The sequence below is a fragment of the Zeus faber genome (assembly GCF_960531495.2).
Source record: "Zeus faber genome assembly, chromosome: 12".
NCBI lineage: Eukaryota > Metazoa > Chordata > Actinopteri > Zeiformes > Zeidae > Zeus > Zeus faber.
In genome coordinates, this window is record NC_137196.1 from 24,419,167 (window position 1) to 24,445,126 (window position 25,960).

Genomic DNA, 25,960 nt, shown 5'->3' on the forward strand with positions numbered 1-25,960 from the left:
ACTAACAATAACTCTTAACTAACCCCCCCAAATCGCCGTTGATGGGTTAGTTACGCAGCGCTAGCACGGGTTTCGGTGAATGAATGTTGGTGAGCAGCTGAGTTCGGCTGCCAGCTCAGCGTGAGCTTTTAAATGTTTGTTAACGTCACCTGCGGTCTCCGGATGGATGCTGCGTTCGGGGAGAGGGTCGGTGGGAAACACGAGCTTCTCGGAGGGGGGGGGGGGGGGGGGAGCCACTGAGTGAGCGAGGCTTCCCCGTCGGGAACATTTTAGAGCAAAGCTTGAGACCGCGGTGGGATTTTTAGGCGAACGGGAACGTTTAACCCAGGCCAGCGTTCATGGCAGACGGAGCCCACCCCCCCCCCACCCCACGCTGCAGCGTCAACGGGGCAAACTTTTAAGCCTTAAAGTTATTTTGAAAACGTAAGTCGTGGGCCTTAAAAACTAACATTATTTGCAACGCTTTGTTCAGCCAAAGCATAATGTCGCCCACAATAGACTCATTAAGCGGCAGAACTTCCCGTTTCTAGTCTTGACGCAACCAAAGCAGCAGCTATGCACTAATACACTTTGCATTTAACCCCAATATACACATTGCTGAACACGGGGTCAAGGTCAGCAGTGGACACGTAAACTCAAGCCAATGGGGCCCTCAAAATATATATAAAGACCAGAGTCACTGCAGAGATTGCTTTCAGATTTTATTTAAAATGAGGCTTAGAGCAGCAGCTGATGGAATTGGTACAGGCATTCCTAAAAGAGGGAAAACACAAGTTATTTCAAGAACTGAGAACGGTGAAAAGGCAAATACCCATTTCCTTACCGACTGAATTTAGGCCATCGAGTCACTGACAGTTATTGGTCCAAGGACCAGGTTTTTAGACACGCCGTGGTTTCCTGGAGGGACATTTATTTTTTTAATACACCAGTTTCATCCATGCGTCGATGAATTAAAGATTATAAAGTGACCTGATCCAGAACGCCTGGTCCTCTTTGCCGCGCAACTCGACTCGCAGCAGCCACACAGGCTGCTGGCTGAGGGGTCATCCAGCAGCTCCCATCTGAGGAGGAGGCGCACGTTAAAACCAGGCCCGACACCAATTCTACACAGTCGAGAGCGGTGCGAGAAACGCAGGTTTACCCGTGCCCTTTGACGTAGTGGCAAGCCTTCCTGCTGATGTCCAGACCACTGGGATCCCAAGCGACGAGTTGACAGTGGAGAAACACCTGTTGGTTGTGTGAAAAGTCAAAGCAAGCAGTGGAGAGTCCTGGAAGTCCCCTTTAAAAATATATAGAGTGAAGCTGGACAGAAATACCAGCATCCTTACCTCTTCACCGACAGCGAACTTAAAAGCTTGAATATACATGCGAAGTTCAGACACCGTCACCCTTTGTTCAAATCTTGAGCGCGTGCCTTTGCTGTCCACAAAACACCTAAACAGTGGCAAGTTTTTAATTAGCGCTCAAAATAAACGGCATGAATCCTCAGCTACCCCTGGTTCAGAGTCACACGTACCCCTCATTGGTGATCAGCGGGTACACCTTGCTTTCCGGTAGCAGCTCCGGCGCAGTCGTGGCGACGCACTCGTCAATAACCAGCAGCAAGGGCTGGTGGGACTGCTGCTCCACGGTCGCCACGATCGGGATCAGTGATCCCAGGGGGAAGGCGGTGGAGAGAGCCGGGCCTGTGAAGTCATCTGAGGGCGAAATTGATACCAGCGACCGTTATGGCGCAACAGCGGTGTGTCGGGGGCGGGGGGGCGCTCGCATGAGTCACCGAAACTGTAGGGCTCTCACCGTTTGCCAGTACCAGGTGAAACACCAGCTCTCCTTCGCCGTAGGTGTCGAGCAAAACAGGGTTGTACATGGGCGGTAACCAGTCAATAGGCCTGGGCATGTCAAAGCAGTCAGTTTAAAAAAAAAAAAAAACCCCACACAATCTCAATTAGAAAGCGGATCTAGAGACGGTATTTAACAGACCTCTCAAAGGCACAGATAACCAGATGACTGGAGGAAGCCATTTTCGTGGCATCGATTGATGACACGGGGGCCAGGTCATTACTATACTCTATTTGATCTCCAGTCACCTTTAGAAGGGAGAGGAGACATTAAAGCACAACTAGACAGCTGTAAAAAAAATAAATGTATATATATATATATGAGTAACAGTCAGCAAGCCACCAACCAGTCTCCTGAAGCCACAGTCGCTGAACTTGACTTGGAAGAAGGCCTCCCCCGCAGAGATGCTGGCGGGAGGACAGCCCCCGAGACGCAGCAGAGAGGGATCCACCTGGGAGTGGCTCCCAGTCCAAACCACAGAGACCGAGTCAGGCATGCAGTCCACTTTTATATCTGTGAAGGACGGCAAATAACAGTTTGGTCAACTTCGCAAGCCTGAGTCAATTGTGTTTCTTGATGTAACTCGACTGAACTAGCCAGCAGTACCTGCATTTACTATAGCGGCAGCTGCCAGGCCAAAAAGCAGTGCATTTTGCCAGAAGTAAGCCATCATGACTGCACACAATGAGACCACAGCGGCAACTGGATTTATTTCCCTCTGACCGCGTCAAAAAAAATCCCGCTCATTTCTTCCACCTGCTCTTCGTAACGTTGTCAGGTGTGTGAGCCACGCCCTCTCAGGACCAGGTGTTAAAAATGAAAATCAGACGAGCTCTTCCCATTGGCCTCTGAACGTTAACCCTCCGCACTGAGTTTGATTGGTCAGTAGTGGCACAAACCCTCAGGCGTGAATGTATATCGGGCTTTATTTCTGAAGCGTTAATGTAATTTGTATTTTGCTTTTTAAGGTTATTTGTCACATACATTCATATATGCAGTGAAATGTCATGACACCTGGTGATTATGCACAATATGCTCTAAATATACTAAAAATAGTGAACTTTTATATTTATCAGAATAAATAAGATCTGCTCAGGACTTCCATACAAAACACCTATATAAAGATTATGTTGCAGTGTTTTGGGCAATTCAGTACAAGCAATATACATGAACATACAGATGTGCATGAGTAAGTCAAATGCCAAACATTAACCAGCCTGAAACTGTTCACTTTTGCATTGACAAACTACCCCCCCAAAAAAATATCGGAGCGTATGGACACGATAATTGCTATATTTTAAAGCATCTGCATACACTGGGACTGTAAGACAGTGAATCTGGGTCTTAACAGTCACCTGTGCCAGTGACAGGGAACCGTGAGACAAGAGCCTGGAATGTCATTACAGTCTGTCTCGTCCCAAAGAGAAGGGTGAGAATATTTATATCGATCAGCGATAAAAATTAAGGTATGCAATCAGTTTGCTATGTGGAAAACCAGCTTTCAAGTAAGTATCACCCTCTTATTGCATAAACTTGATTGAAAATTCAGCCCAAAACATTGGCGTGCGCTGCAAAGCTCATGAGCAGACAGCTGAACCAAAAGTAGTCACCCAGACAACACCCCTTATCTGCATCGTTCAGGCATACACTGATCTGTGTCGTTGACCTCCTCGGACGTCGTTTTTGATTAGTGTGCAGCAGGGCTTAAATATAACGGTCAGAACAGGATGACACGAGGCAACGGTCAAGTCAAGTTTTTAATTTTGAACAGTGATGACAGCCGGCGTTGCGCCGTGGAGTCGAAGCTTCCGATGATCAACCCAAGTGGACAAAAGGGTCATTTTATTAAAAATCAGTCAGGAAGCAAGATTCCCATGCGACGCCAGAGGAGACGAGGCACCATCAGTAGAGCCTTCTCCTACAAAAAGAAGAGTTAGATTTCAGAAACAAACGTGAAGAGGAAATTTCTACACTTTAAAATAAGGAGCCTGGAGAAGAATAAATTGGGGAACTACTCTTTTAGACGGACCTTACTCCACACTGGGGGCATTGCTCAAAAAGGTCGGGGCCTTTGTGCCAGAATCGTCGATGATCAAAGGTCCCAATACTGACGTTCGAACCAGGCCCTGGGATTCTTGGAGGGGGGGATGGGGCGGCAGCAGAGTCAAGGATTAAGCAGGGTTCAGGAAATGCAGAACAAAAGCCAAGTGGTATAGCACAACATACTCTGGTGCGCTGCTCTTTTGGGACGGCTCACGCACGACGAGTCGCAGCAGTCACAGAGGCTGCTGCGGGACGGGTCATCGACGAGCTCCCATCTGAAAAAGGAGGGCCGCGCTCACGTTCAGCCCCGTACCGACGGCAAAAAAAATAAAAATAAAAACAGACGAGGCAAACCGGCATTACCCTCCATTTGCGTAGTGACAAGCCTTCTTGTGCTCATTCAGGTTCTCGGGATCCCACGCAGTCAGTTTGCAGTGTAGGTAAACCTGCGGGGGTGAGACGGCCTCGGTCAAGTTTCAGATCAAAATCAAGCCGTCCTAGAACCGGCCACCCCCGCCCCGTCACCTTGTCTGAGGAAGCAAACTTGAAGGCCTGCAGGTGCAGAATGAGTTCAGAGGAATGGTATGAACGCAGGAAACTGGAGTTCCCCCACTTGCTGGCAAAGAGGCAGCTATGGGCAAAAAAAAGGGACATTTTTAAGATGGGTATTTGGGTTAGTCCCCTGCACCCTTGAAACGATGTCGACATTAGGGGTGACGCAAAAGTTTTTCCGATCAGTAGTCGCACCCCTGATTGCCAACGATGGGGTGAACCTGGCTGCCGGGCTGCAGCTCCGGCGTGGGGGCCGCCACGCAGTCCTCCATCAGCAGTAACAGCGGCTGATGGGACCTCTGCTCCACCGCCGCCCAGATCGGGATCAGGGAGCCCAGAGGAACGACGTTAGTCTCCGCGAAACCCGACAGCGCCTCTGCGGGGAAGGAGAAGGGGTCACATCCCAGACTTTGTTCCACATACAGACGGCGTTCTCAGCAAACACGGCGGAGGACTCACGGTCGAGCAGCGCCATGTGGAAGAGAAGTGAGCCTCGGCCCTCCGTGACACCCGTACCAGGAACCAGGAATGGAGGGACCCACTCCTCAGGTCTGAAATAAAGTCGCATTTTCATACACTTGCACGTGTCACAAAAGGTTAAATTGGAATTTCAATCAACATATCGTGGTTTACCTCTTATACAAACACCTAATGGGAAACGTGAAGGCTGCGGGTTTGGGCTTCGCTTGTGGTCTGAAAGTCAGGTCATTTTGATAGATCAGGTGTTTTCCCTTCACCTGTGGCAACAAGAAGGAAAAACTGGAACAAACTGACAAGAGAACGCCGCTGAATCAACATGCAACAGCTTGAGATTCACATATTAGCCGCGCATTTGTCACACTACCAGTCTCCTGAATTTGCAGTCCCCGAGCTTGTGGTGGAAATATACTTCGCCCTCTCCAGTGGGGAGACGGGTCAGCTTGGACCCCATGCAGTTCCCAAGGAACAGACGGTGTGCAGACGGCACCAGTTCAGGCTGGATCCTCCATGTGATGTTTACCGAGTCTTTTAAACAGTCCACGTAGATATCTGCAAAGAAATCGGACACTTTAACATCTCACACACGACCATCCAACCCAGCCGGGCGGGCAGATACGGCATTGACAGCTCAGCACAACATATACCTGCTTCCGCAACTGCGGCTACAACAAGCAAAACAATCACACTAAGGAAAAGAGTCCCCATGGCCAAACGTCTCAACGCTGGGCTGCAAATGGCACATTTTAAAGTGCACCCAATTAGCTGATTGAGCAACATCTGCGTGAGAGGTGTGGGGAACATTTGATCATTTTCTTAATTCATTGCCCTAGGAAAATTGTCGTGTTAGAGCAGCTCACATAATAATAATAATAATAATAATAATAATAATAATAATAATAATAATAATGTAATAAAAATAAAAACTGAGAAATTTTGGCATCGGGCAGTACATATAAACATTGACAAAAAATGGAGAAATTACAATATGGAATAAACCTAAAAAAGAATAATAAACAATAAACCAATGTGTCAACAATTCACACTCAGTTGTGCTCATTTGCATACATATACCTGTATGAAAAATAAACAATGACCGCACCTAAAAAAAACAACAATAATAAATCTAAAATCCCTCATATTCATGCGATTATTATTTTTTGTGATCATCATCATAAAATCTCGCCCTAATAAACGGGATTCGAACGGATCTCGGAGCGGAACGTTCGCCGCTCGCCTCGCACCCGGAGTGGAGGGGGGGGGGCGGGGAAGCTTGGCGACGTTACACAGGAAGTAATAACGACTCAGGAGCGCCGCTTGTTGTTGCCGCGGACGACGCATCGCCGATCGCAGTACCCGCCGTCTCTTTTTGGAACAAGTTTGGTTTTTCCGCGTTCGACATGCTGATTAAAGTGAAGGTAAGGCGCGGCGCGGGGAACACGCCGGTTTCAAACGCGTCGGACTCTAAATGGTCGCTCTCAGTCACATTTCCTGGTCCGGGCTCGTTGTGTACGGTTGTGTTCGGCGTCAGAGCGACGTGGAGGTGTGACGCCTGCCGAGCACGAGGTCTCCTGGTTGTGTTTCCCGACGCGAGCGCGTCGCAGGTGCCGTTTGTGTTTCGAAGCGGCGGCTGAAGACGCAACTCTGTGAACGCTTGTGTTTCAGACTCTCACCGGGAAAGAGATCGAGATCGACATCGAGCCCACGGACAAGGTAAGGGGCATGGGAATGAGCGGCGACTACTTCGTTCGCTGTGCGTGGGGTCCTTTATTTCCCCCTCTCTGTCCGCAACCAATATTGTTATTGTTACTATTCGTTTTTACGTTATTTAGGTGGAGCGAATAAAAGAACGGGTGGAAGAGAAGGAGGGGATCCCACCACAGCAGCAGAGACTAATCTACAGTGGAAAACAGATGTGAGTCTCCTCTTTCTCTGCCCTCACGTGTTTAAATCGGCTGTATTTATCACTACTATCCTATTATACCACATTATATGATAACATCACTTGCTACTGGTTCTATCATATTAAAATGCACCATATCATTTCATAACATTTTTCTGTTGCATATTTGCCGCCTGCCCGTAGTCCGCTGCACAGGTCTTCCTCTTTGTAGCTTGTTTATAATTGTGTACATATTTTAATTTCAGTTTTCTTCATCTCTTTTTAAATTGTACTTCTCCGTCAACCGTCTGATGCTGTAGCGCCTGAATTTCGCTCTCTCTGCGCCGCTTTCTGCTCTTTACTGACACATTTGACAACTTCCAGGAACGACGAGAAGACTGCTGCGGACTACAAGATCCAGGGGGGTTCGGTTCTTCATCTGGTGCTGGCTCTAAGAGGAGGGCTGACCGGTGCACGACGTGCGACTTAAACACGAGGCACGAGGGGTCAGCCTTGTGACAACTGTTGTGGCGTCCGTCTCCGTTTCACCATGTAACAGCACGGAGACGTTCCTGTTCCTCTGCTCCCCGGGCCGCAGATAACAAAACAATGAGAAGGACTCTTGTACTAACTCCTTTGTGGATGTTTATGTAACGCATCTGTACGTTTGAATGCAACCTGATATGAGCACCCACCCACTAAAAACAGAACATTGCCTATTTTGATTAAATGGTGAAGTCCGTGTTGTTGTACGATACATTAATTGTAGGTATCCACTCGCAATTCCACTTGGTGCCAAGCATTTTGATAACCTTTTTTTATTAGAAATTGACAGACAGGATCTTTCAGGTCACACATCACACTAAGTCCTCCTCCTGGGGCATCTTTTATCCAATTAGAGCGATAGTCTTAAAGGGTGAGCACTTGATTTCCTTGACATTTTTTTTTCTCCAGTAAGGGTCAATAATGACCATGATTCAGTTCACTGCAATGGTAAAATATTGCCTTCATAATTGCCTTGAAATGCATTGGTGTGTCTCTTAAAACCATTGTTTTTCGGCTTGAATACTTAAATGTTTTTTTTTAATCACTTAGTCAACCTGCAGCCCAAGTTGACAGAAATTCCTTGTGCTTTGTTTTACAGCTAAAATGTTAATTTTTGTAGCCAGTCCAGTCTCACGCCCGTTATACCCCCTGTATCACTTGCATTAGCTTCCGAGCCAGTAACGTTTAGAATGAATTTACCAACACGAGTTACCGAGTAAACAATGGACAGGGAAATACTGGTGTTGACAGCACGCCTTGTCCTACGACATAATTAAAACGTGTCTATGGCTACACATTCACAGGTAAAAAGTCTTCACCTCAAAAAAAACCTTTTGTTGTAATACGAGAATACCTCAGGTGTTGAGAGGACGAAAGGCACAGGGAAGGAGCTGAGAGGTAGGGAGAACAGAGATACGACAGTTGGCGGAAAAGAGGGAGGCTTTTTAGGTTTTACCAAATTCTCCGACGGAATCTCCAGTCCAGTAGATCACGTGACCCAACAAATCAAACCGGCATAAATAAAGCGAAAAGGCATCCACAGCATAAATGTACTCTGATAAAATCTTAATGCATGTAGTGTATAAGGTATCATGACGTGTCAATTCATACAAATCCTTAGGAGCCAAAACAAGTTTCAATGGATACATATTTTTGTAAGGGCATTGATCAAATATAAATGTATACATCAGGCAATAATTCATGTGATTTTATATATAGTTTTAACTATCTTAATTCAAAGTAAAAATACTTTTTACTGGGTATAGTATGCATAGTTGTGATTGTAGAATATCAATAAACTAGAATTTTTATGCCATTTCTGCAGATAGTTGGCTGGGCGGCCAAAACTTTTACCAAAGCAGAAATGCCACCAATCCCACTTGTTCCTGGTTTTTCGGGGGTATACTGACAAGTGTTGTCCCCCCCCGCGCTGTCCTGTAAAATAACAGTGTTCTGTAGCCATATAAACACCAAAAAAAAAAAAGTAACGAGAGACACGGGACTGACAAGAACGTCAGCTGTAATGTAGGCATGGCCTCCTGCAGGAGCAAAAGCCTGGTTTAGAGTTGACTGATGGGGCCTTAGTAGCCGGGGCCGGGGAAGGAGTCGATCTGAACGGTGTCCTGGAAGGTTGATCCCTGACAGGAGTAGGACACGCGGACCCTCATCTTGAGGTTGACCTGGAGGAGACGCCAACAAGAGAGATAAAGTGTTTTTGTCAGAACTGCCGCGATCCCTCCACTAACAAAGGCTATTGCAAAACGAACTGTCCTTTCTTCTGTAACCCTTTATGATTTATATACCTTGTGGATTTTATTTTATTAAATCAACGCGGGGAAAAGGCAGGTCTGAAAAAGCCAAGCGAAAAGCCTTGACAACACCGGTTTCCCCGCCCCCCTCCCCTTTGTCGCCAAGTTTTTATCCGCGGAGGCTAATTGAGCGTTCCTTTCATTACCACCAAGGCTGTTTTCCCCGACCACCTCTCTGCCGGCAGCGCCTCTTTTTTAACTTCAATGAACTCAGATTAAGATCTGGACACGAGTGGAGACCAGAGGCTTCTAACCAGCACAGAACATTCCTTTTGCTCGGGAATGGCGTTCGGTCTCTAGATATTACGTGATACGAGGTCACGAGGACTGCACAAGAACGCACATTGATATCAGCCCCCGTCGCTGGTACATTCAGCCTCTCTGCGTCGCTCTTCGTCTGATATCAGGATGAGCTTGATGATCGCTCCCAACAGCCTTCTGGAAAAGCCCGATGTCATTGCATATTTCTCAGGACCCCTCTTCTCTAGAGGAGCTTCCTGGTGTCCAACGTTTCTCAAAAGGGCCCGCTTCAAGGATTCCCTTCGAAAAGAGTTCTTCAGTTTTCCACTGGAGCACCAGAGCGGTCGCGTAACGATTGAATGATAACGACAATAATTAACGACGGCGCTCTTTAATCTCACAGAGATAATAGTACGGGTTAAACTCTCGTAAAACAAATCCAACAGATGAGCATGAGGGGTGAAATAATATTTCAGTTCCTGATCACCGAAGAAGTACTCTACTATCGGGACGACCCTGGGTTTTCTCCCCCGGGGGTTTAATCAAGTCTTATCTCATCTCAAATGTTCCGCAAACCGTGAACTGGGCCTGAACTGAGTAAGAGCAGCACAAACACTTGACGCTCGCTACACCCTTACCCCGGTGGGGTTGTTGAGCAGCACCGTCTGCGTTAGCACCCCCGCCGCTCGGGCCGGCAGGAAGTCTCCGCTCGGGGCCTTCATCTGTAACTGGACGCTCTGGAGGGCAGGGAGAGGAGGGCGGCAGGTAAATACAATGCAGATGTGGAAAGTAACAGAGTACTTTGTTTTACTCGAGTACCGTGCTGAAATACAGCTCAAAAGGTACTGCGCTTGGAGTGAGGATGTCCATGCGAGGAGACTAGTTTTACCCACTGCATTTCAAATCAAAGTGTACTTCTCACTCCACTAAGTGTGTCTGTAACATCTACAAACTCAACTCAGACTCATCTCAAGTTGTGTGATACAGTAATAAGTGATAAACTTTGTAAAAAAGGATTCATTTCTACGTTTGAAGAATTGTAAACTACAGTACATTTTTACAGATTAATAAGTCTACTTAAATATACGATGTGAGTACCCCACCCCCTCCCTCCCCCACCACCCTTCAAATGCCGCTCGATAGTCTATGGCACCAAAACACATACATTCTGCACGCATGTAAAGCGTGTACTGTATGTCACGCCCTTCCACACAAGGGTGATGAAGTGGGGAACAGCAGTGAGACTAAATGAGCCCCCCTCCAAAAAAAAGAAGAAAATTCACTACGAGGGATTTTTCACAATTTACACGAATCGACAAGATTTCTTTACAATGACGACAAAATGTTTCAAAGGCTCATCCCCGGGTCGGATTCCAAGCAAAGTCTTGACGCGGCACATGTTAAGTACAGAAAGTGACATCTCCTAAAAAGGCCGTTGTTCAGAACCAGAGCCGCAAACCTTGGGGACGGCGGCCTGCAGCGTGAAGCTGCTGAGATCCGAGTCGCCGGAGTTGGAGGCGGTGAGAGTGACGGTCAGATTGGGGCCGATCCGACTGTCGCAGTGCAGCTTCAGAGTCACCGCGTTCTTCTCGTACACCGTCACGGCCGGCGCTGCGGGGGACCCCAGGGAGGCGGCGGCGACATATTTCAATAAGAACAGACACGACGATCATCTTTCACCCCCATCTACCTGCACATCAGACTTCCATTCTCACATATGTATTTATTCATTTATTCAAATAAATATTAATTTTAATTCATATTTATATTACTATAAATATTATTTATGCTCATCTAGACCAGGGGTCGGCAACCTTAAGTACTTTCTGGCTGCAGAAATGTTTATAATCTTAGTAATGAAATATATTTTTTTTAAGATTAAAGAGATTTTATTTGGAACATATGTTTTTATGCTAAAATATATAGATAACAAAAAAAATAGGAGTAAAAGAAGGTTCCCAACACCTGATCTGGACCCTTTTAAAGCTAAATTCCACTCCACCCAACTGCTGCGACACCAAATATCAGACTGGGGTAGGGGCATGTGTGGGAGCTGCTGGGTGATCTATTTAGGTACGGGGCAGCGGCCAAGGCATTTCAAAAACTCTCCTGGGAGGAGCTTCGATAGATGCTTTTGACGGCATGTTTGACAATTTGGGAGAGATAAGCACAGCTCCATCATAGAAGGCTGAAATGCCACCGTTTGTATCGCACAACAGGATTGGACAATATGTTCTAGGGCTGTACCCGACTAACAATTTTGTCAGTCTAATGGGATTTGGCTGTCCAATGCCAATCCCAATATTCCATTATACACCGGTGGCGGCGACGGCGGGCAGCTCGACTCTTCCTATAGATAGGCCAGACAGGCGGCCGGCTACAGGGCCATCATGAGGCGGGGCGCGGAGAGGGAGCGATCGGGGCGCATTTTGCATGCCTGTCTGCCTCTCCGATGGTACAGACGATGGGGTGCCCGAGATCGGCGCGCCAAAACGGTGTTTTGTTTTAGACGGTGGTTTTTATTTGATGTTACTCTCTTTATGGAACAAAACCATGTGTAATGGGGACACTTTCTCTGTGACGCTCTACCCGACCAACCCCTCTCCACGTTTAAACAATCTTAACAAGTCTATGAACCGTGCCCCGTTCCTCGGTGCCACACGTATACAAATATATTTATGATTCAAATGTTATCCCTGTGCATTTTTGTAAGCTTCTATCTGTTTTTTATTGTTATTGTTACGCACACCGACTAAACCAGTGTGTGTCTATGTGGTGTCTGACCGGGTGGGGTGGCCGTGGGTTCCAGACCCCCCAGCAGGTCCAGCAGGTCGCCCCCAGGGGAGCTCAGCGTGTTGCTGGCTGGGCCGGCTGTCGCTGAGCCCTGGGAACCACCCAGCAGGTCCAACAGATCGCAGACCTACAGCAAACAACAAGGACGGGAGAGGAAAATCAAAAGCAAATGTTATCATTTAACGTTTTTTTTTTTGTTTTTTTTTAAAACACACAGATGTGTCTCTGAATAATAATTAAGTTATACAGTGACAATGCATTTCTGAAATGAATCACGACCAAACACCTGGTTCATAGGCTCTGAAGCCGCCGTTTGCTCTCCCTGCTTGGGCTTGTTTGACTCTAGTTCCTTGACGAGCCCAAAGCCCAACTCTCCGTTGGTATGACCCAAGGAATTCTTATCCATCACTGGCATCCTTTCTAGAACGGCCGCCCTGGGGTGAAACCAAAAAAAATACGTCTTAGAAATAATATAGCCCCATAGGTGGAAAACTATTTCATCTTCACTGTGGAACTACACCACCAACAAAAAAACCCCCAAAACAACAGAAGTCACCGTAGGTAAGTTGTTGAAAATCAAAGCCTGTACCTTGGTATAAAACACACATCAAAACATCATAGGGAAACAAAAATCAATGCATTGCAAACCTCATGTGGTCATATTTTTTGAAAAGGGCGTTGTACTCCACCGCCCTCTGCTGGAGCTCCACGTCTATACAACTGCCGTAGATGCTGACGACGCTCCTGATACGACTGGAAGAGGGGAGGGAGAGAGTGTGTGGGGGGTAGAGAGAGAGTGTGAGAGTGAGAGTGAGAGTGAGAGAGAGAGAGAGAGAGAGAGAGAGAGAGAGAAAGAGTGTGTGTGAGAGAGAGTGTGTGTGTGTGTGTGAGAGAGAATGTGTGTGTGAGAGAGAGGTATATCATGATAAAAAGATACGACTTAAACATTCTCACGATAAACCAAATGTTTGATCCAATATATTTGACATTTGCCTCGTGGTTCGATGTAAGGAACCTAAACTGGATTCTTAAATATGGGATTTGCAATATAAAAGCACGTGCTGTACATAGATATGGAGCACACATTGTTCCATTTGCCCCAGCCCGAGGCCTCAACCCGAGGCCTGTGATCGCGGGAGGCGGCGGTGGCGCTTACTCGACGTTATCAGTGATGCGGGTGCTGAGTTTCATGGTGGCCGTGAGAGCGAAGCCTCTGGTCGCCGGCGACGACATGTGGGACTGCAGCACCGTTTCCAGGGCGTCCAGAACATCGTCCTCTGTGACCTGACCCAAAAAGGAGCGGCGGTGAGTCTGAGTCACAATCAAGGATCTGTATGCGTAATTTAAGCCGCGCTGCGTGTACCTGAACAGGCTCGGTGTCCTCACACTCCCCCAGCAGCAGCAGGTCTCCGTACTCCCCTATGCACCAGCATGCCACCTGCACCAGGGATTGCTGCGCCACACACACACACACACACACACACACACACACACACGGGATGCTGCGATGACACATTTCACCACGACTCTAAACTCTAATCCTGTTCAGACATCTAACATGCTTCTAGGTGTCCAAAGGGCGGACAATTAAAGGGAAACTCTTTTTTGGGGGGAAATTGTATTCGATTTGTCAGTGCGCTGGTGCCGTAGAGCTGCGGGTTGAGTCAGCTGAACACATGGCAATGTTCTGACGAAAGGCAATGAGATTCGCACCTGGCAACCCTCAACTCACATGAAGGTGTATTTCCCCGATTTCACAGGAGCTAGGCTAGATGATCCCCCCCTGTAGCCTTGGATTGAGACCCCTTCACACATAGCTCCAGGTAAATTACTGAGATAACCTTTCAGGCACCGCTGGTGTTTTTTCACTATTCACACATGCAGCTACATTCAGGAACATTTCCGTCTTGCGCCTGTTCACATGTGCCATGATAATGCAGCAGTCAGTCCAGCGGATGGCGGTAATGCAAGATGCCCGCCCCCGCCTCCCCGCCAGCCGGCTCCGCCTGCTCGGCTTCAGCTGCCTCCGCTGCTGGTGTAGGTACCAGATGTGCCCGTGGTCCTGCGTTTACAGACAGCTCACAGCTCCACTGTCAGCACCGTCCTCACCCGAGGCTACAGGGTTTATTCAATTAAATTATTTGATAATTTTAAATAATACATTTATTAAATCGGTGCGCTCATTTTCAACCTGTCCTACACGCTCTGCCTCCGGAGAAGGAACTTTCTCCACCTGTCCTATCTCTCCCTCTCCGCTCGCTCCCTCTCCGGCACCGTGTGGGCGGGCAAGCGAAGCGCTTGTACCTGATGTCACCAAACTCAAAGCACTTCATACTTCCCGAACTGACATACACCATGTAGTGCCCCTCTCCATCCCTAAAAAAAACATGTCTACTATTATGTAAAACTCACCTTTTCACTGCTTGTGCACATATATTTGTGTCTCTGATGGGCCTACTAACATACAAACTGTGAAATAAGACAACACAGTCCATTTTTTGACAGTTCTATTTCCGAACACGTCCCAAAATAATCTGATTTGTGTCTCAGTACTATGAAAAACATAGACACATTAGAATTAGACACATTAGAATTAGACCCCCATCTGAGTAACTCAACAAACAAATCTTTTAAAAGAAAGAGGAATTAATACCAAGTGTCCGTGAAGAAACTGTAGATGATGGAAATGTAAATAGTAAAAAAAATATCACGCTGTGTTTCTTTAAAAAAAAGAAAAAAAAAAGTATGCGGTACACAGAACCCGGAACTCGTGCTAAAACCCCATTGGCTCACAAAACTAGGGGCCTCAGGATGGTGGTTCCACCCACAAAAAAACAGCTCGTTTTGGAACAGGACGGTATAGAATCATGCAAGAATGGCTAGAATGCATAATCTGAGTGGTATTTTCAGCAAAAAAAAAAATCAAAAACATGTTTTGGGGACCTCAGATACCTATAGGGGACCAAAAAGGTTCCTTATCAACAAGTTAATATTATTAACTTGTTGAAAAGGAGCATTATAGGTCCCCTTTAAGGCACCTTTCATTTAAAAAATTGACATGTTTTATATGGCCCCTGGTGTAATATTTTTGTATTAAATATATTCTTGGACACCAATACCTGATTTCACTTTGGTATCAGACCAACATGGCTATTGCAACAGATACACAAACACACACACACACACACAGACCTCAGAGATGTCGGTGACAAGCGCCCGGTAGAGCTTGTGGACGGTGTAACAGTGGAGATCGGCGGCGGTGGTGATGAGCTGGATCAGGTTGGGCACGGTCTCGTCACTCACGTCACCCCCTGCCTGGCAGAGAGGGAATGACAGTCACATTTATGCTTTTTGACAGATTAACGCCACACTATGTAACTTTTATTTTACCTTAAAATAACAGCTTCAAAATCATTTTGATAGTACATTGACTTGTAAGATGGAGAATGGCAGCTCTGTGTTCGGGTAAGAAACCGCGTGTTATGCTTTACGTCACTTGCTCGATGTTTTCCTCCTGTAATTGCCGTTTTTGCCTCGTAAAATTAATATTAAAAAAAAGAAACAATAAATGATAAACTTGCCAGTCAGATTGTCCGGTAATAATGCCCATACAAAACGTAGCAGCTCCACCTCCCTGTGGCGCATTTAAAGTGCCTCTCGGTGCCGGGCACCCGTCCGGCACTTTCATTGCCGCACAGGGTTTGTTTGACCCTCTAATTTGCGTGTGCGAGCTGATCTACTAGGCCGAGCACATCTGGTACCTGCTAGGTACCAGATGTGCTCGGCAGGGGGTAGCAGGGGGCCGGTCCCCGCGCCCTCTCCTCACGGCTCCACGGACTCAGTCAACAGCTCTGGGAAGTGGCGAGGCCTGTGCAAGGGGCGCTGTAACCTAGGTGTACATTATATTTGCATCTGTAACATAGAGTGCTATTAAAGAGCCACCGATAAGGTTCAAATTGGTCCTGGTAAAATAAATTATTTTCGAAAACCGTTTTACAACGGTGGCGTAGAAGTGCAATTGCACTCAGAAAATGGAGTGGCGCCAGATACCAAATACCAAAAGTTACATAGTGCTGCTTTAAAGCGGGACTGTTACTTTCAGTTTTCCATATAATGTCTTCCATGTCTTCTTATCAGGAAGACAATGAACTAAACAGTCACTACTACTTCAGTCCCCTAAACGAAACAATCAACACATTGCTCACTACATCATATCCCTCGGTGTTATACAGTTAAATACAGCGGCTGGTGTTTATCTGAATTGTGATCTCTATCTTATCTTTTAGTCTTTGGTCTTTCAATTGTGAACCTCTAATTTACAGGGCAACACAAACTTCCTCACAGGGACACTAAAGTTACGACGATAAAAATCAAACAAACAAATCTAATTTCACTGCATTACTACTGTCTAAAAAAAACCAACACTGAAGCACATTTAAATTAAATTAAGCATGCAAAAAAAAAAGGAAAAGCGATCGTGTTAAAAAAAGAACAAAATGTAAAGCACAAATAGTCTTCAAATGACCGGGCTCCATTAACTCTGCAGCTGCTAAAGTAGGATAAATGAGAGCGGAATACGTCTCCAGTGCTCATGGAAGGCTGGTATCACAGCAGCAGTGTGTATTTACCGTGGTGAGGACATGCAGGATGGTGTCTATGTGCCAGCGCTGGGAGGGGGCATACCTGACAGAAACACACACACACACACACACACACACACACACACACACACACACACACACACACACACACACACACACACACACACACACACACACACACACACACACACACACACACACACAGTGCCTGCTTAAAGAGGTTCATCTAGTCGTCACTATACGGTGCCTTGAAGAAGTATTAAAATTAAAAGGAGATCATCTGGAAATTACGTCTAAATTTGGAATATGAACAATAAAAAAAAATGAAGACGCTTTTGGGGGCTGGATACTTTTTCAAGGCACTGTATTATGATATGCACTTTTTGTATATACACAAGTTCAGGAGAGTTTAAAACCTCATTGTCGGTTTTGTTATGCGTACTACTTTCCACATTTAACTCTCTTGTGTTTACACAACAAGGACATATGGAAACGCTCAGTGCTCGTTGCTCAGGGTGGACTGAGACACAGACTGGTGCAGTGCTGGATTAAAAAAAATACATAAAAAAAAAACAAAAAACTATCGTAACCCAGACAAAACCACAGGAGGTCCTTTACCCTCCATACAGTGCATATTGAATTAGGGGTAAACCTCGGGTTGGGGACAGACACATGGAGACATCTGGCGCATGTACGGTATACACACGCTTCCAGCACAGACACTGTGGCCCGTTTGATGAGCCTCCTCAACGTCACTGCTTTTTGTGCATGTGCACCCACGCTTCCACAGTGGAGTGATGCGCGTCCACATCGACTTCCGTTACCTCTCTGCCGCATTGAAGATGCCGCAGGCGGCCTGAGACTTGAGCTCCTGGGGGCAGGAGGAGAGGAAGATGAGCAGCTCCTTCATCATGGAGCGGATGTTGACAGCCGACACCAGGGCCAGGGACAGCTCCAAGGCACGGCTGCACGGGCGGGGAGATGAGAGGCATTCGTGGAGACGCAAATATCAGGCTTTTGTTGTGACGGGGAGATGTCAAATTTCACCAAGTCTCCTTACTGAGAGGCATCTCTATTGCTGAAGCATCATTAGCGAAGCAATTGATCCCGATCGGCTCTATAGCTCGCGAAGCCCGCTACTCAGCACCAATGAGTCAAATGAAAAAGGTATTATAACAAAATGTATTTTGTTATAATGAACCCACAGGTCCTCACTCACTTCTTGTCATTCAACTTATTTATTCAAAGGTCTAGGTCCAAAAAAAATAAGTATCGTTGTATTCCTGGTTTCAGATATGGAGTGCCATTACAGAGGTCTGCAGATTAATGTGATGAAGGGCTTGCATGACGTATGGAAGGAAAAGCTGATTGATACCGTTTGACTGAGGCGTCTGGGTCCTTCAGGCAATCCACTATGGTACCCCGGTGACGCTGCACTGCGTTGTGGTCTGTCAAAACAATCTTCTGAAGCGACGTCATGGAAATGTATCTGCAATATGGGCGCACATAAGACACATTATTATTATTATTATTATTATTATTATTATTATTATGACTAAACAGCTCTGTGGAAAACTCAATTCTGACTGGTCAATGGTGAATAGTGAATTGAAAGAGATGAATGAAGGTATCAATATCAAACCCACATCATCCCATTCAGCCTGTTCCATTCACGGTAAAGGGTAATGTAATGTTGGTAATGTTGACTTTATTATACCAGACTTGATAAACCTGTAGGGGGTCATTTTGCAACAATAACCAGCTAGTTGCACATTATCCTGTGCTCATACAACATTCAAACGGGGATGGTAGCTCAGGAGGTAGAGCTGGTCGTCTAGTAATCTAAAGGTTGCTGGTTGGATCCCAGGCTCCTCCTGCTAGCATGCTGTAGTGTCATTGAGCAAGACACTTAACCCCTAATTCACCTGATGGCTGCGTCCGTCGGTGTTTGAATAATTGTAAGTCGCTTTGGATAAAAGCGTCTGCTAAATGCAATGTAATGTAATACAATTCAAACAGAATGAAAAAAATAAAAACGACAATTAGGGACATTGTTTCTAGGTTCTCACCACACTTGTAACCCTCAACTTAAGACGCTAAATATTTTAATATGTCCCTCATAAAGCATCTGTTGTACAAACTGATCCTTTCTTTGTTTTTTCGGTGAGTACAAGGTACTGACCGAATGTTCCTGTCATTATTGAGAAGAAATCGTCCCAGGATGTTCACCGCCAGGACCTGAAGACAACACAACAAATCATTTAATTTGGTTAATAAAATGGATTGTTCCTACCCCTGCTTAAAGGCGCTGACTGATGTTCAAACATTCCCATTGAAATACCCATCAAAACCAGCGCACAGCTTTAAATGCACAGTAGTTCAATTGCATAGAAATAATTTCGACGTATAACTTCAACTCTCCACTTGACGTCTTGCCGAGAAAACGCATTGTCTACCCACTGCCAAAGTAAAATTACTCAGGGGAGAGTCATTATTATTTGAATCACATGCTGTTATTGAGGAACGACCGATTTAGTGGGAACCTTCTACTACTTTAAAACAGTAACTGGCAATGCAATTACCAGCGAGAAAGATCATGTTTGGCATTGATTATCCAGCGAGGCAGTGTGCCAAACAAAGGCTTTTGCTGCTGCTACCAACAAACAAAAAACGTCTGTTAAGCAAAGACTCTCGCGGCTTACAAATAAATATAAAGCATTCTAGTCCCTTTCGCACAGCTCCAAAACCCGTTGAGTACAGAGTTTGAGCAGCGATATGAAAGGGTTTACCCGTTCAATTTCCCAATGGCTCATTGTTGCTCAAACAGAAAAGGGATCGCTGGATTGAAAGCAAAAATAAGGAGCTTACTGCGATTGACCTAACTCTGACAGTTTATCACCCCACCGTTCTCCGTTGGGGCAAATATGCTGACATCGACAGAAATACTTTGTCCCCCCCCAAAAAACAAATCCTCTTGGTGTGGTGTGAACGCTGTTGAAAAGATGGTCAACCGGCATTTTACTGGTAGTAGAGCGGAGGAAATGTGTCGTACCTGTACGGTCGTTATGTAAAGGGTGTGATGTTAGTAAGTGTATAGGGTGACAGGCAACACGAGGGCCAGGCGATATACTGTAACAATATCAATCCTGTGACTTGGGATTTTAGTTATCGTGATATTGTGATATTATTAAATGTTGTTTTTAAGGAGCATTACAGTAAAGTGATGAGACTTTCGGAACTCCATTGACCGTTCTAAACAACGCCTCTACCTGCTCACAACATTCACATTCACAACCGAACTGTCTCTCGGATATTTGGGGTGTGTAAATACCTTGGAAGAGGAAAGAGCTGACAGTAAAACCCCCAAAATATGATCTCGTTATGGATATCCCTCACCCTCAGGCCGCTCTCTGACTTGATGTCCATCACGGTGAGGACGGTCTCGTACAGCACGGCGCTGCCTGCGGTCTTGCTGCTGTCGGTGTTGGTGGCCACCTGCAGGGGCGAGGCGGGGGGAGCAAGCGTTAGGCTCCTCGGTTGCACTGGATGCCGGTACGTCCTGGCGCAGACAGACCACCGCGGTGCTCGCGGCCTTCCGAGCTCATCAAATATTTAACCAGACCGGGTGACGGAAAAGGGTGTCGGCGAACACTAACCTGGGCCAACAAGTCGTTCATGGCGTCGCTGGCCGTGTCGTTGTTGCGGCCGAGGATCCGCAGCAGCCTTAAGATGCGGACCTGAGGGACGAGGAGGAAGACAGAAAGAAAGCAACAAAAAAAAAAGCATGAGAACAGGTGTTTCTGCAGTGGGCGAGAAAAGGAGGGTAATATAGAGGTAAAGCAGCAAATGTGTGTTTTTCGTGTGTGTCAAAACATTTGCCAGAGGAATGTGTACGATACAAGGGGGTTGTATGGCAGCAGGAGGCCCGCAGACCTGCAGGAAGGGGTCACTGATTCCTGCCACGTTGTGTTCTGGAGAGTAACCCGACATCACCAGGCCTTTCATGATCTGCACCAGCTCCGGCACCGCCTGGGATACACACACACACACACAGTGAAACATGTCAGAACAGAGCATAGTTAGCGTAAATTTTAAGTGTACGTGTGTACGTGTGTGTGTGTGTGTGTGTTCTCGTCTTACCTTCCGGAACTGTGAAAGTGTCTCTGGATTTCGCTCGCACAACTCCGTGATCAAGACAATGGCACCGTGCAGCACACCTGCGAGCCAAAGCAAAGATGTGGCATTAACACCAAGACATTCCTGCTCACATTGGGATGAATGGAAATTTAACGCTGCATCAACTGACCGTGATTCTTCTCCGAGAGGAGGGAGCGAGCTGCCGGGGTGAAGAGCTCTCCCAAATCTGGGACCTTTCTCACGATGTGGACAGCACACAGTGCAGCCTGGGTGGGAAGAAGGTGCGCAATGTCACTGCACTGAGATATATATATATATATAGTAGCGCCCCCTGGGGCTGCCAAAACACCTCTGACCCATGGAGGCATGGCCTGGAAGTTGTGAGGTGGGGCCCCCATCGATCGGGCTTGTTGTTCCAGCACGTCCTACAGATGCTCCATCAGATCGGACCCTAACCCCGCCCATCCACATGATGTAGAAGAAAACGTGATTCATCAGACCAGGCCACCTTCTTCCATTGCTCCATGGTCCAGTTCTGATGCTCACGTGCCCATTGTAGGTGCTTTCAGCGGAGGACAGGGGTCAGCATGGACACTGACCGGCTACTCAGCTCCATACGCAGCAAGCTGTGATGCACTGTGTGTTCTGACACCTTTCTATCGTAGCAGTATTAACTTTTTCACCAAATTGTGCTGCAGTAGCTCTTCTGTGGGATCGAACCAGGCGGGCTAGACTTCACTTCCCATGTGCATCAATGAGCCTTGGGCGTTCATGACCCTGTCTCTGGTTCACCGGTTGTCCTTCCTTGGACCACTTTTGGTAGGTACTAACCACTGCATACAGGGAACAGCCCACAAGACCTGTGGTTTTGGAGATGCTCTGACCCAGTCGTCTAGCCATCAATCTTTGGTCCTTGTCAAAGTGGCGCTGCCTGATATATCCCACCCCTTGACAGGTGCCATTGGAACGAGATGATCACTTCTCTTGTCAGTGGTTTTAATGTTGTGGCTGAACGGTGTATATAAATTTACGATATATCCAAATAAAAAAATATTAATTAATAAAGTATGCAAAAATATGAAAATGGATCAGTGTAGGAGAAAACATCAAATGGGAAAATGTTTATCAAGCACCACACCAAACATGTCAGACATTAAAGAAAAGCAGCTTAATTTTCTGCTTCTTTGGCACATGGCGCATTGTTAGACTTCTGTCATTGATAAAAAATATTAGATGTCATGGTATGGTAAATCATTTTGTCCTTGCGACCCCCAAGTTACTGGTCTCAGCCCATGCTGCTGGGCGGAAGTAATGAATCATATCTGCTCCCGCTGGCATCCCGAGCAGGCAGGAGGCTCAGCACTTGCAGAATGTCTCCTCCAGTGCGTCGTGCACGGCAATGTCTGAGGGTGGTGTTTACAAGACGACATAGATAAACGGAGGTAGTTATACCCCACGCTGAGACGCTGGAGGGCTGAGATGAAAGTGGATCAGAGCCAAACTCAGACACGGAGGTCTGTAGGCGGGCAAATTAACAGGAGGGAACACAACAACACCGTGGCCCTCCATGACAAGATGCTCACCGTCTTGTTTTACACTGAACATCCATTTTGCGTCATTAGAGTTATTTTTGGCTGTTTTTATTTACAGAATTTGCTCGTTTAACAGAAGTCTGTTATACAAAATCCCAACAACAAATAGTGTGATATCCCAAGCAGCTTGAAAAAAAACAGATCAGCTTACACCAAAGATCTGTTATAAGCAATAAAATAACACCAGTCCTGGGATTTTTAATCGCCTCGGAGGGATGCAGTATCATAAAAAGTAATGGCCAACCTTCTTCTTTATGTAGGAGTTGGACGCACGGAGCAGCCTGTCGATCTCTGGTGCCAAGTCCCTGCACATCTCAGCAGAGCCCATGCAAGCCAATGTGCACAGCGCCAGCGACTGCACATACTGGCTACTGTGAGACAGGTCGCTGAAACACAGACACAAACCCATGCACAAATTTACTTAACAAAGATCTGGCGTGTCTCTTTACTGACAAAACCAAAAGGAGGCTACATGTATTGAAATCATGCTAAAAATGCATCAATATCATTTTTCTCCTGGAATACTGAGTAATTCTGAATATTGAGTCCTGGCAATACAGAGGATATGAAAACTGAAATATTCCATCAGAATAATATTGAAATCACTGATTTCAAAAACCTATTGTGTTTATTACTTTGTATTAATTCATCGATTTATTGTGTTATTTGTATATATATTTTTAACATCAGACAAAACATTCAACTGTCACTAAGATTGACTTAAAACAACCTTACCACTGTGAATGAGGAACTCACTGTCTACCATGTCACATGTTTCATTGGTGTACATTTTATTCATTTTATGAGTACAAGAGCATCGTATCGGACCCAATAGCGCTGTCGCTATCCCAACATGTGTCGAGCGGGTAAAATCCCTCATTGATTCCACACGTTCGTTTTCTTTTAATCATAGAATTCAATGAGACTGACTAAAAGGGAAATCTTGTGGCCGAAAAGAGCCAGTTACTTCTTGATAGAGTTGGTGATGAGGAGGCTGGCGTCCTGCTTCTCGTCCAGCAGCATCATGGCCCCGAGATAACCCACACGTTTCTCGTTGTAGCGAGGGCTGGCTATCAAGCGAACACACTCCATCTGCAAAAGAGAGGACAGCAACAATCTGAAGCTGGGGTTCTGCTTTAGTTCTGCCAACCATTTTTGGCCCAGGTCCCAATATTCTCAAGACAACAGCAACTAGAGTGTGACAAATTGCCCCAATTTTTCTTTCTATTATTATTATTTCGGAGCCAGCACCCCTGATTGTATGCGTTACACTTGACATTTAGGCCAATAAACAACAGATTAAGGCTAAATAAAAATCATTCTTGCTGTACTTTCAAATCTAACAGTGCAATTGCGGACAAAGTGTTAGGAAACTGTTTCATGTGAATTTTGAGTATCGCGTCATCTACACTTTTATAATTTACAGTAGAACATGGAGGAAGCTCAAAATTTTTCTATAGTAATATCTTTCAATCCTAACTAGTTTTATTTAACTTAAAGAATATCAAATATCGGTCTCAGAAAGGTCCCGTGACCCACCACATGGACCGAAATTGTCCAATAATTTTGACAAAAGAGTTTGCGCCAGTGAGTCAGTTACATAGTAGTTATGGAAAACAATTCAAGCAGAAACAGATGTAAAGTTCCCCCACCTGCCCAAAGTGAGCTGGGTAGCCCAGCATGTGCACGTAGAGCAGCTTGGCCAGGTTATGGGAGCGGCCCCCATTGTCTACCTGCCTGAACTGGGCCCGGATGGCAGCGCACTCCCTCTGGATGACGCCCCGCTCCTCACCCTGTGTCCGGGCCGACCTGATCACCCGGATCATCTCCTGCAGACGCACTGACGGAGACATGGCTGGCTGTGTGTGCGTGCGTGCGTGTATGAGGTGGTACAAGAAGGGTCACAGAATCATCGTTAGAAAAAAGAAAAAACAAAACAAATGTTCACACAATTCTATTTTTATTTAATATTCTGGTGATTGTTTAGCTCTGTCCTGCGCTTGCATCTATGGTGATTACATCAACAAAAATAAATCAACAGAAGTGGGAAGTAGTAAATTACAAGTACTTTGGTACTGTACATTTTAGTAAGTGTATTCAATTCAGACTTTTTACTTTTACCCCACTACATTTCAAAGCAAATATCTATACTTTTAACTCTACTATATTTTAACACATTCATGCTACTTTCGTTTTTGAAGAGGATTTATACTGATATATACTGACCCGACCTGTATTTTTTTTTTTGTAAATCGTAAACAGGATGTGTATTATTGGCTTTTTTTCTACTTCAGTAAAAGCTCTGAGTACTTCTTCCAGCAATGGAAACTAAATACTAAGACATTTTTTAATCTTTGGAAGAAAGAAAAGTAGCATCTGAGCACTTGTTGGGTGTGGAAAAACAGAAGGAAAAACCCCGTGGCACTCTTTCGAAACGGGGGACAGCAGTGGAGTTGATCCAAGGTACTCACAAGAAATATGAACAAATAATATAACATTTCTTGTGAGGGTCTTGGTTCCACTCCAGGATCTTTGAGACTGTTTAACATCGCAGACAGTCGGTATAATTCAACTGGGATTACAGCGAGGTTTATCTTTTCTTTAGAGGAATTCAGGATTTATTTTCCTTTTGACGAGGTGGCTTGTTGGAAATACTGGACGAGTAAAAAAAATTGAACTAAAACTTCCAAATAACCTTGTAAACTTGTTAAAGCACCGCGCACCGGACGATGCTCGAAGGATCAGCTGCTGCGCTAACGCCGCTGTCAGTCCGGTCTGGCTAATGATGTTAGCTAGCAGTTCGGCAGCATCGCCCTCGGCGGCCTACGTGCCGAGGCTCCGAGGTCAGACCTCGCCGACGTACCTGCTCCCGGTTACGGAACGGCTCCAGGTTCGGAGAGTTGAAACCGATTCGACCCACCGCCGCCGGGAACTGTCGCTATTCCGCCGCTCCCTCGCCCCTGTCTCAGCCCGTCAGTCAGCCCGCTACCGCCATACGTCACTTCCGCGTCGGGCGAGGCCCCGCCCACCCCGGGACCTCCTGCCCCCTCGACAGGTGATGCTTGGGGGGGGGTGACACCTGCTCTTAGCACCGTTGAGACGCGTCCACGTCGGCCTGTGGGTGCACTTCTCACTGCATCACAGCGCTGGCTCCTCTCAAATGTTACGATGGGGTCATAAGCATCTCCGCTGTACTCGAGAGCCATGTCCACACCGTTGGAGTAGTTGCACTATAGGCCCATTTAAAACAACGCGCGCAATCGTCCTTCGGCGACAAATATTTAATATTGGCGCTGACTGAGACAGAAATAGTGGCATTTGGAAAACAATTTTAATGACCAGAAAGGCAACATACACTTTGCGTTCAAAAAACACTTAACCTGGTTTGCTACTTCCATGAGATGACATTTTACATACATGTGACTTAAATTACTACATGACAACTTATCA

General features: G+C 46.1%; 4 protein-coding genes across 5 annotated transcripts; 1 reads left to right on the forward strand and 3 right to left on the reverse strand.

Annotated features, from left to right (window-relative positions):
- Positions 1 to 688: 688 nt before the first annotated feature.
- LOC307237710 (zona pellucida sperm-binding protein 3-like) lies at positions 689 to 2,509 on the reverse strand (the record flags this gene model as incomplete). Its single annotated transcript, XM_080010473.1, has 10 exons — positions 689 to 753; positions 824 to 897; positions 970 to 1,061; positions 1,142 to 1,227; positions 1,329 to 1,434; positions 1,517 to 1,697; positions 1,798 to 1,889; positions 1,981 to 2,087; positions 2,186 to 2,352; positions 2,446 to 2,509. 9 exons carry the CDS (start codon positions 2,507 to 2,509, stop codon positions 833 to 835), a joined length of 960 nt encoding a protein of 319 aa, XP_079866599.1. The 3' UTR covers positions 689 to 753; positions 824 to 832.
- A 1,232-nt stretch (positions 2,510 to 3,741) lies between these two features.
- On the reverse strand, positions 3,742 to 6,252 carry LOC307237711 (zona pellucida sperm-binding protein 3-like; the record flags this gene model as incomplete). The annotated part of the gene is made up of 10 exons (XM_080010474.1): positions 3,742 to 3,757; positions 3,874 to 3,973; positions 4,066 to 4,157; positions 4,246 to 4,328; positions 4,408 to 4,513; positions 4,630 to 4,810; positions 4,894 to 4,985; positions 5,068 to 5,171; positions 5,279 to 5,463; positions 6,156 to 6,252. 10 exons carry the CDS (start codon positions 6,250 to 6,252, stop codon positions 3,742 to 3,744), a joined length of 1,056 nt encoding a protein of 351 aa, XP_079866600.1.
- On the forward strand, positions 6,185 to 7,535 carry nedd8l (NEDD8 ubiquitin like modifier, like). Its single transcript, XM_080011085.1, has 4 exons — positions 6,185 to 6,329; positions 6,577 to 6,624; positions 6,744 to 6,826; positions 7,178 to 7,535. Exons 1-4 carry the CDS (start codon positions 6,312 to 6,314, stop codon positions 7,281 to 7,283), a joined length of 255 nt encoding a protein of 84 aa, XP_079867211.1. The 5' UTR covers positions 6,185 to 6,311; the 3' UTR covers positions 7,284 to 7,535.
- On the reverse strand, positions 7,535 to 25,487 carry ap1g2 (adaptor related protein complex 1 subunit gamma 2). Of its 2 annotated transcripts, none has more exons than XM_080011083.1 (22): positions 25,431 to 25,487; positions 24,163 to 24,369; positions 23,478 to 23,602; positions 22,755 to 22,896; positions 21,088 to 21,184; positions 20,922 to 20,998; positions 20,715 to 20,810; positions 20,438 to 20,518; positions 20,178 to 20,276; positions 18,964 to 19,019; positions 18,157 to 18,270; positions 17,606 to 17,746; positions 16,809 to 16,863; positions 15,373 to 15,495; positions 13,544 to 13,633; positions 13,337 to 13,464; positions 12,829 to 12,933; positions 12,467 to 12,614; positions 12,172 to 12,307; positions 10,847 to 10,998; positions 10,026 to 10,124; positions 7,535 to 9,018 (listed from the first exon to the last, which is right to left on the reverse strand). In XM_080011083.1, exons 2-22 carry the CDS (start codon positions 24,361 to 24,363, stop codon positions 8,920 to 8,922), a joined length of 2,364 nt encoding a protein of 787 aa, XP_079867209.1. In that variant the 5' UTR covers positions 24,364 to 24,369; positions 25,431 to 25,487; the 3' UTR covers positions 7,535 to 8,919. The 2 variants fall into 2 exon arrangements, with proteins under 2 accessions (XP_079867209.1, XP_079867208.1); XM_080011082.1 differs by having other exon boundaries at positions 25,374 to 25,487.
- Positions 25,488 to 25,960: the final 473 nt, after the last annotated feature.

What these genes read in the sequence shown, in the direction of transcription:
- nedd8l (XM_080011085.1), top strand. An exon ending in ACATCGAGCCCACGGACAAG is followed by an intron (nt 6,625 to 6,743) that starts GTAAGGGGCATG and finishes TACGTTATTTAG; the next exon opens with GTGGAGCGAATAAAAGAACG. An exon ending in ATCTACAGTGGAAAACAGAT is followed by an intron (nt 6,827 to 7,177) that starts GTGAGTCTCCTC and finishes GACAACTTCCAG; the next exon opens with GAACGACGAGAAGACTGCTG.
- ap1g2 (XM_080011083.1), bottom strand. Translation starts at nt 24,363, where the DNA reads ATGTCTCCGTCAGTGCGTCTGCAGGAGATGATCCGGGTGATCAGGTCG. An exon ending in ACTCCTACATAAAGAAGAAG is followed by an intron (nt 21,185 to 22,754) that starts GTTGGCCATTAC and finishes CTTCCCACCCAG; the next exon opens with GCTGCACTGTGTGCTGTCCA. An exon ending in TGAACGACTTGTTGGCCCAG is followed by an intron (nt 20,277 to 20,437) that starts GTTAGTGTTCGC and finishes TCGCCCCTGCAG; the next exon opens with GTGGCCACCAACACCGACAG.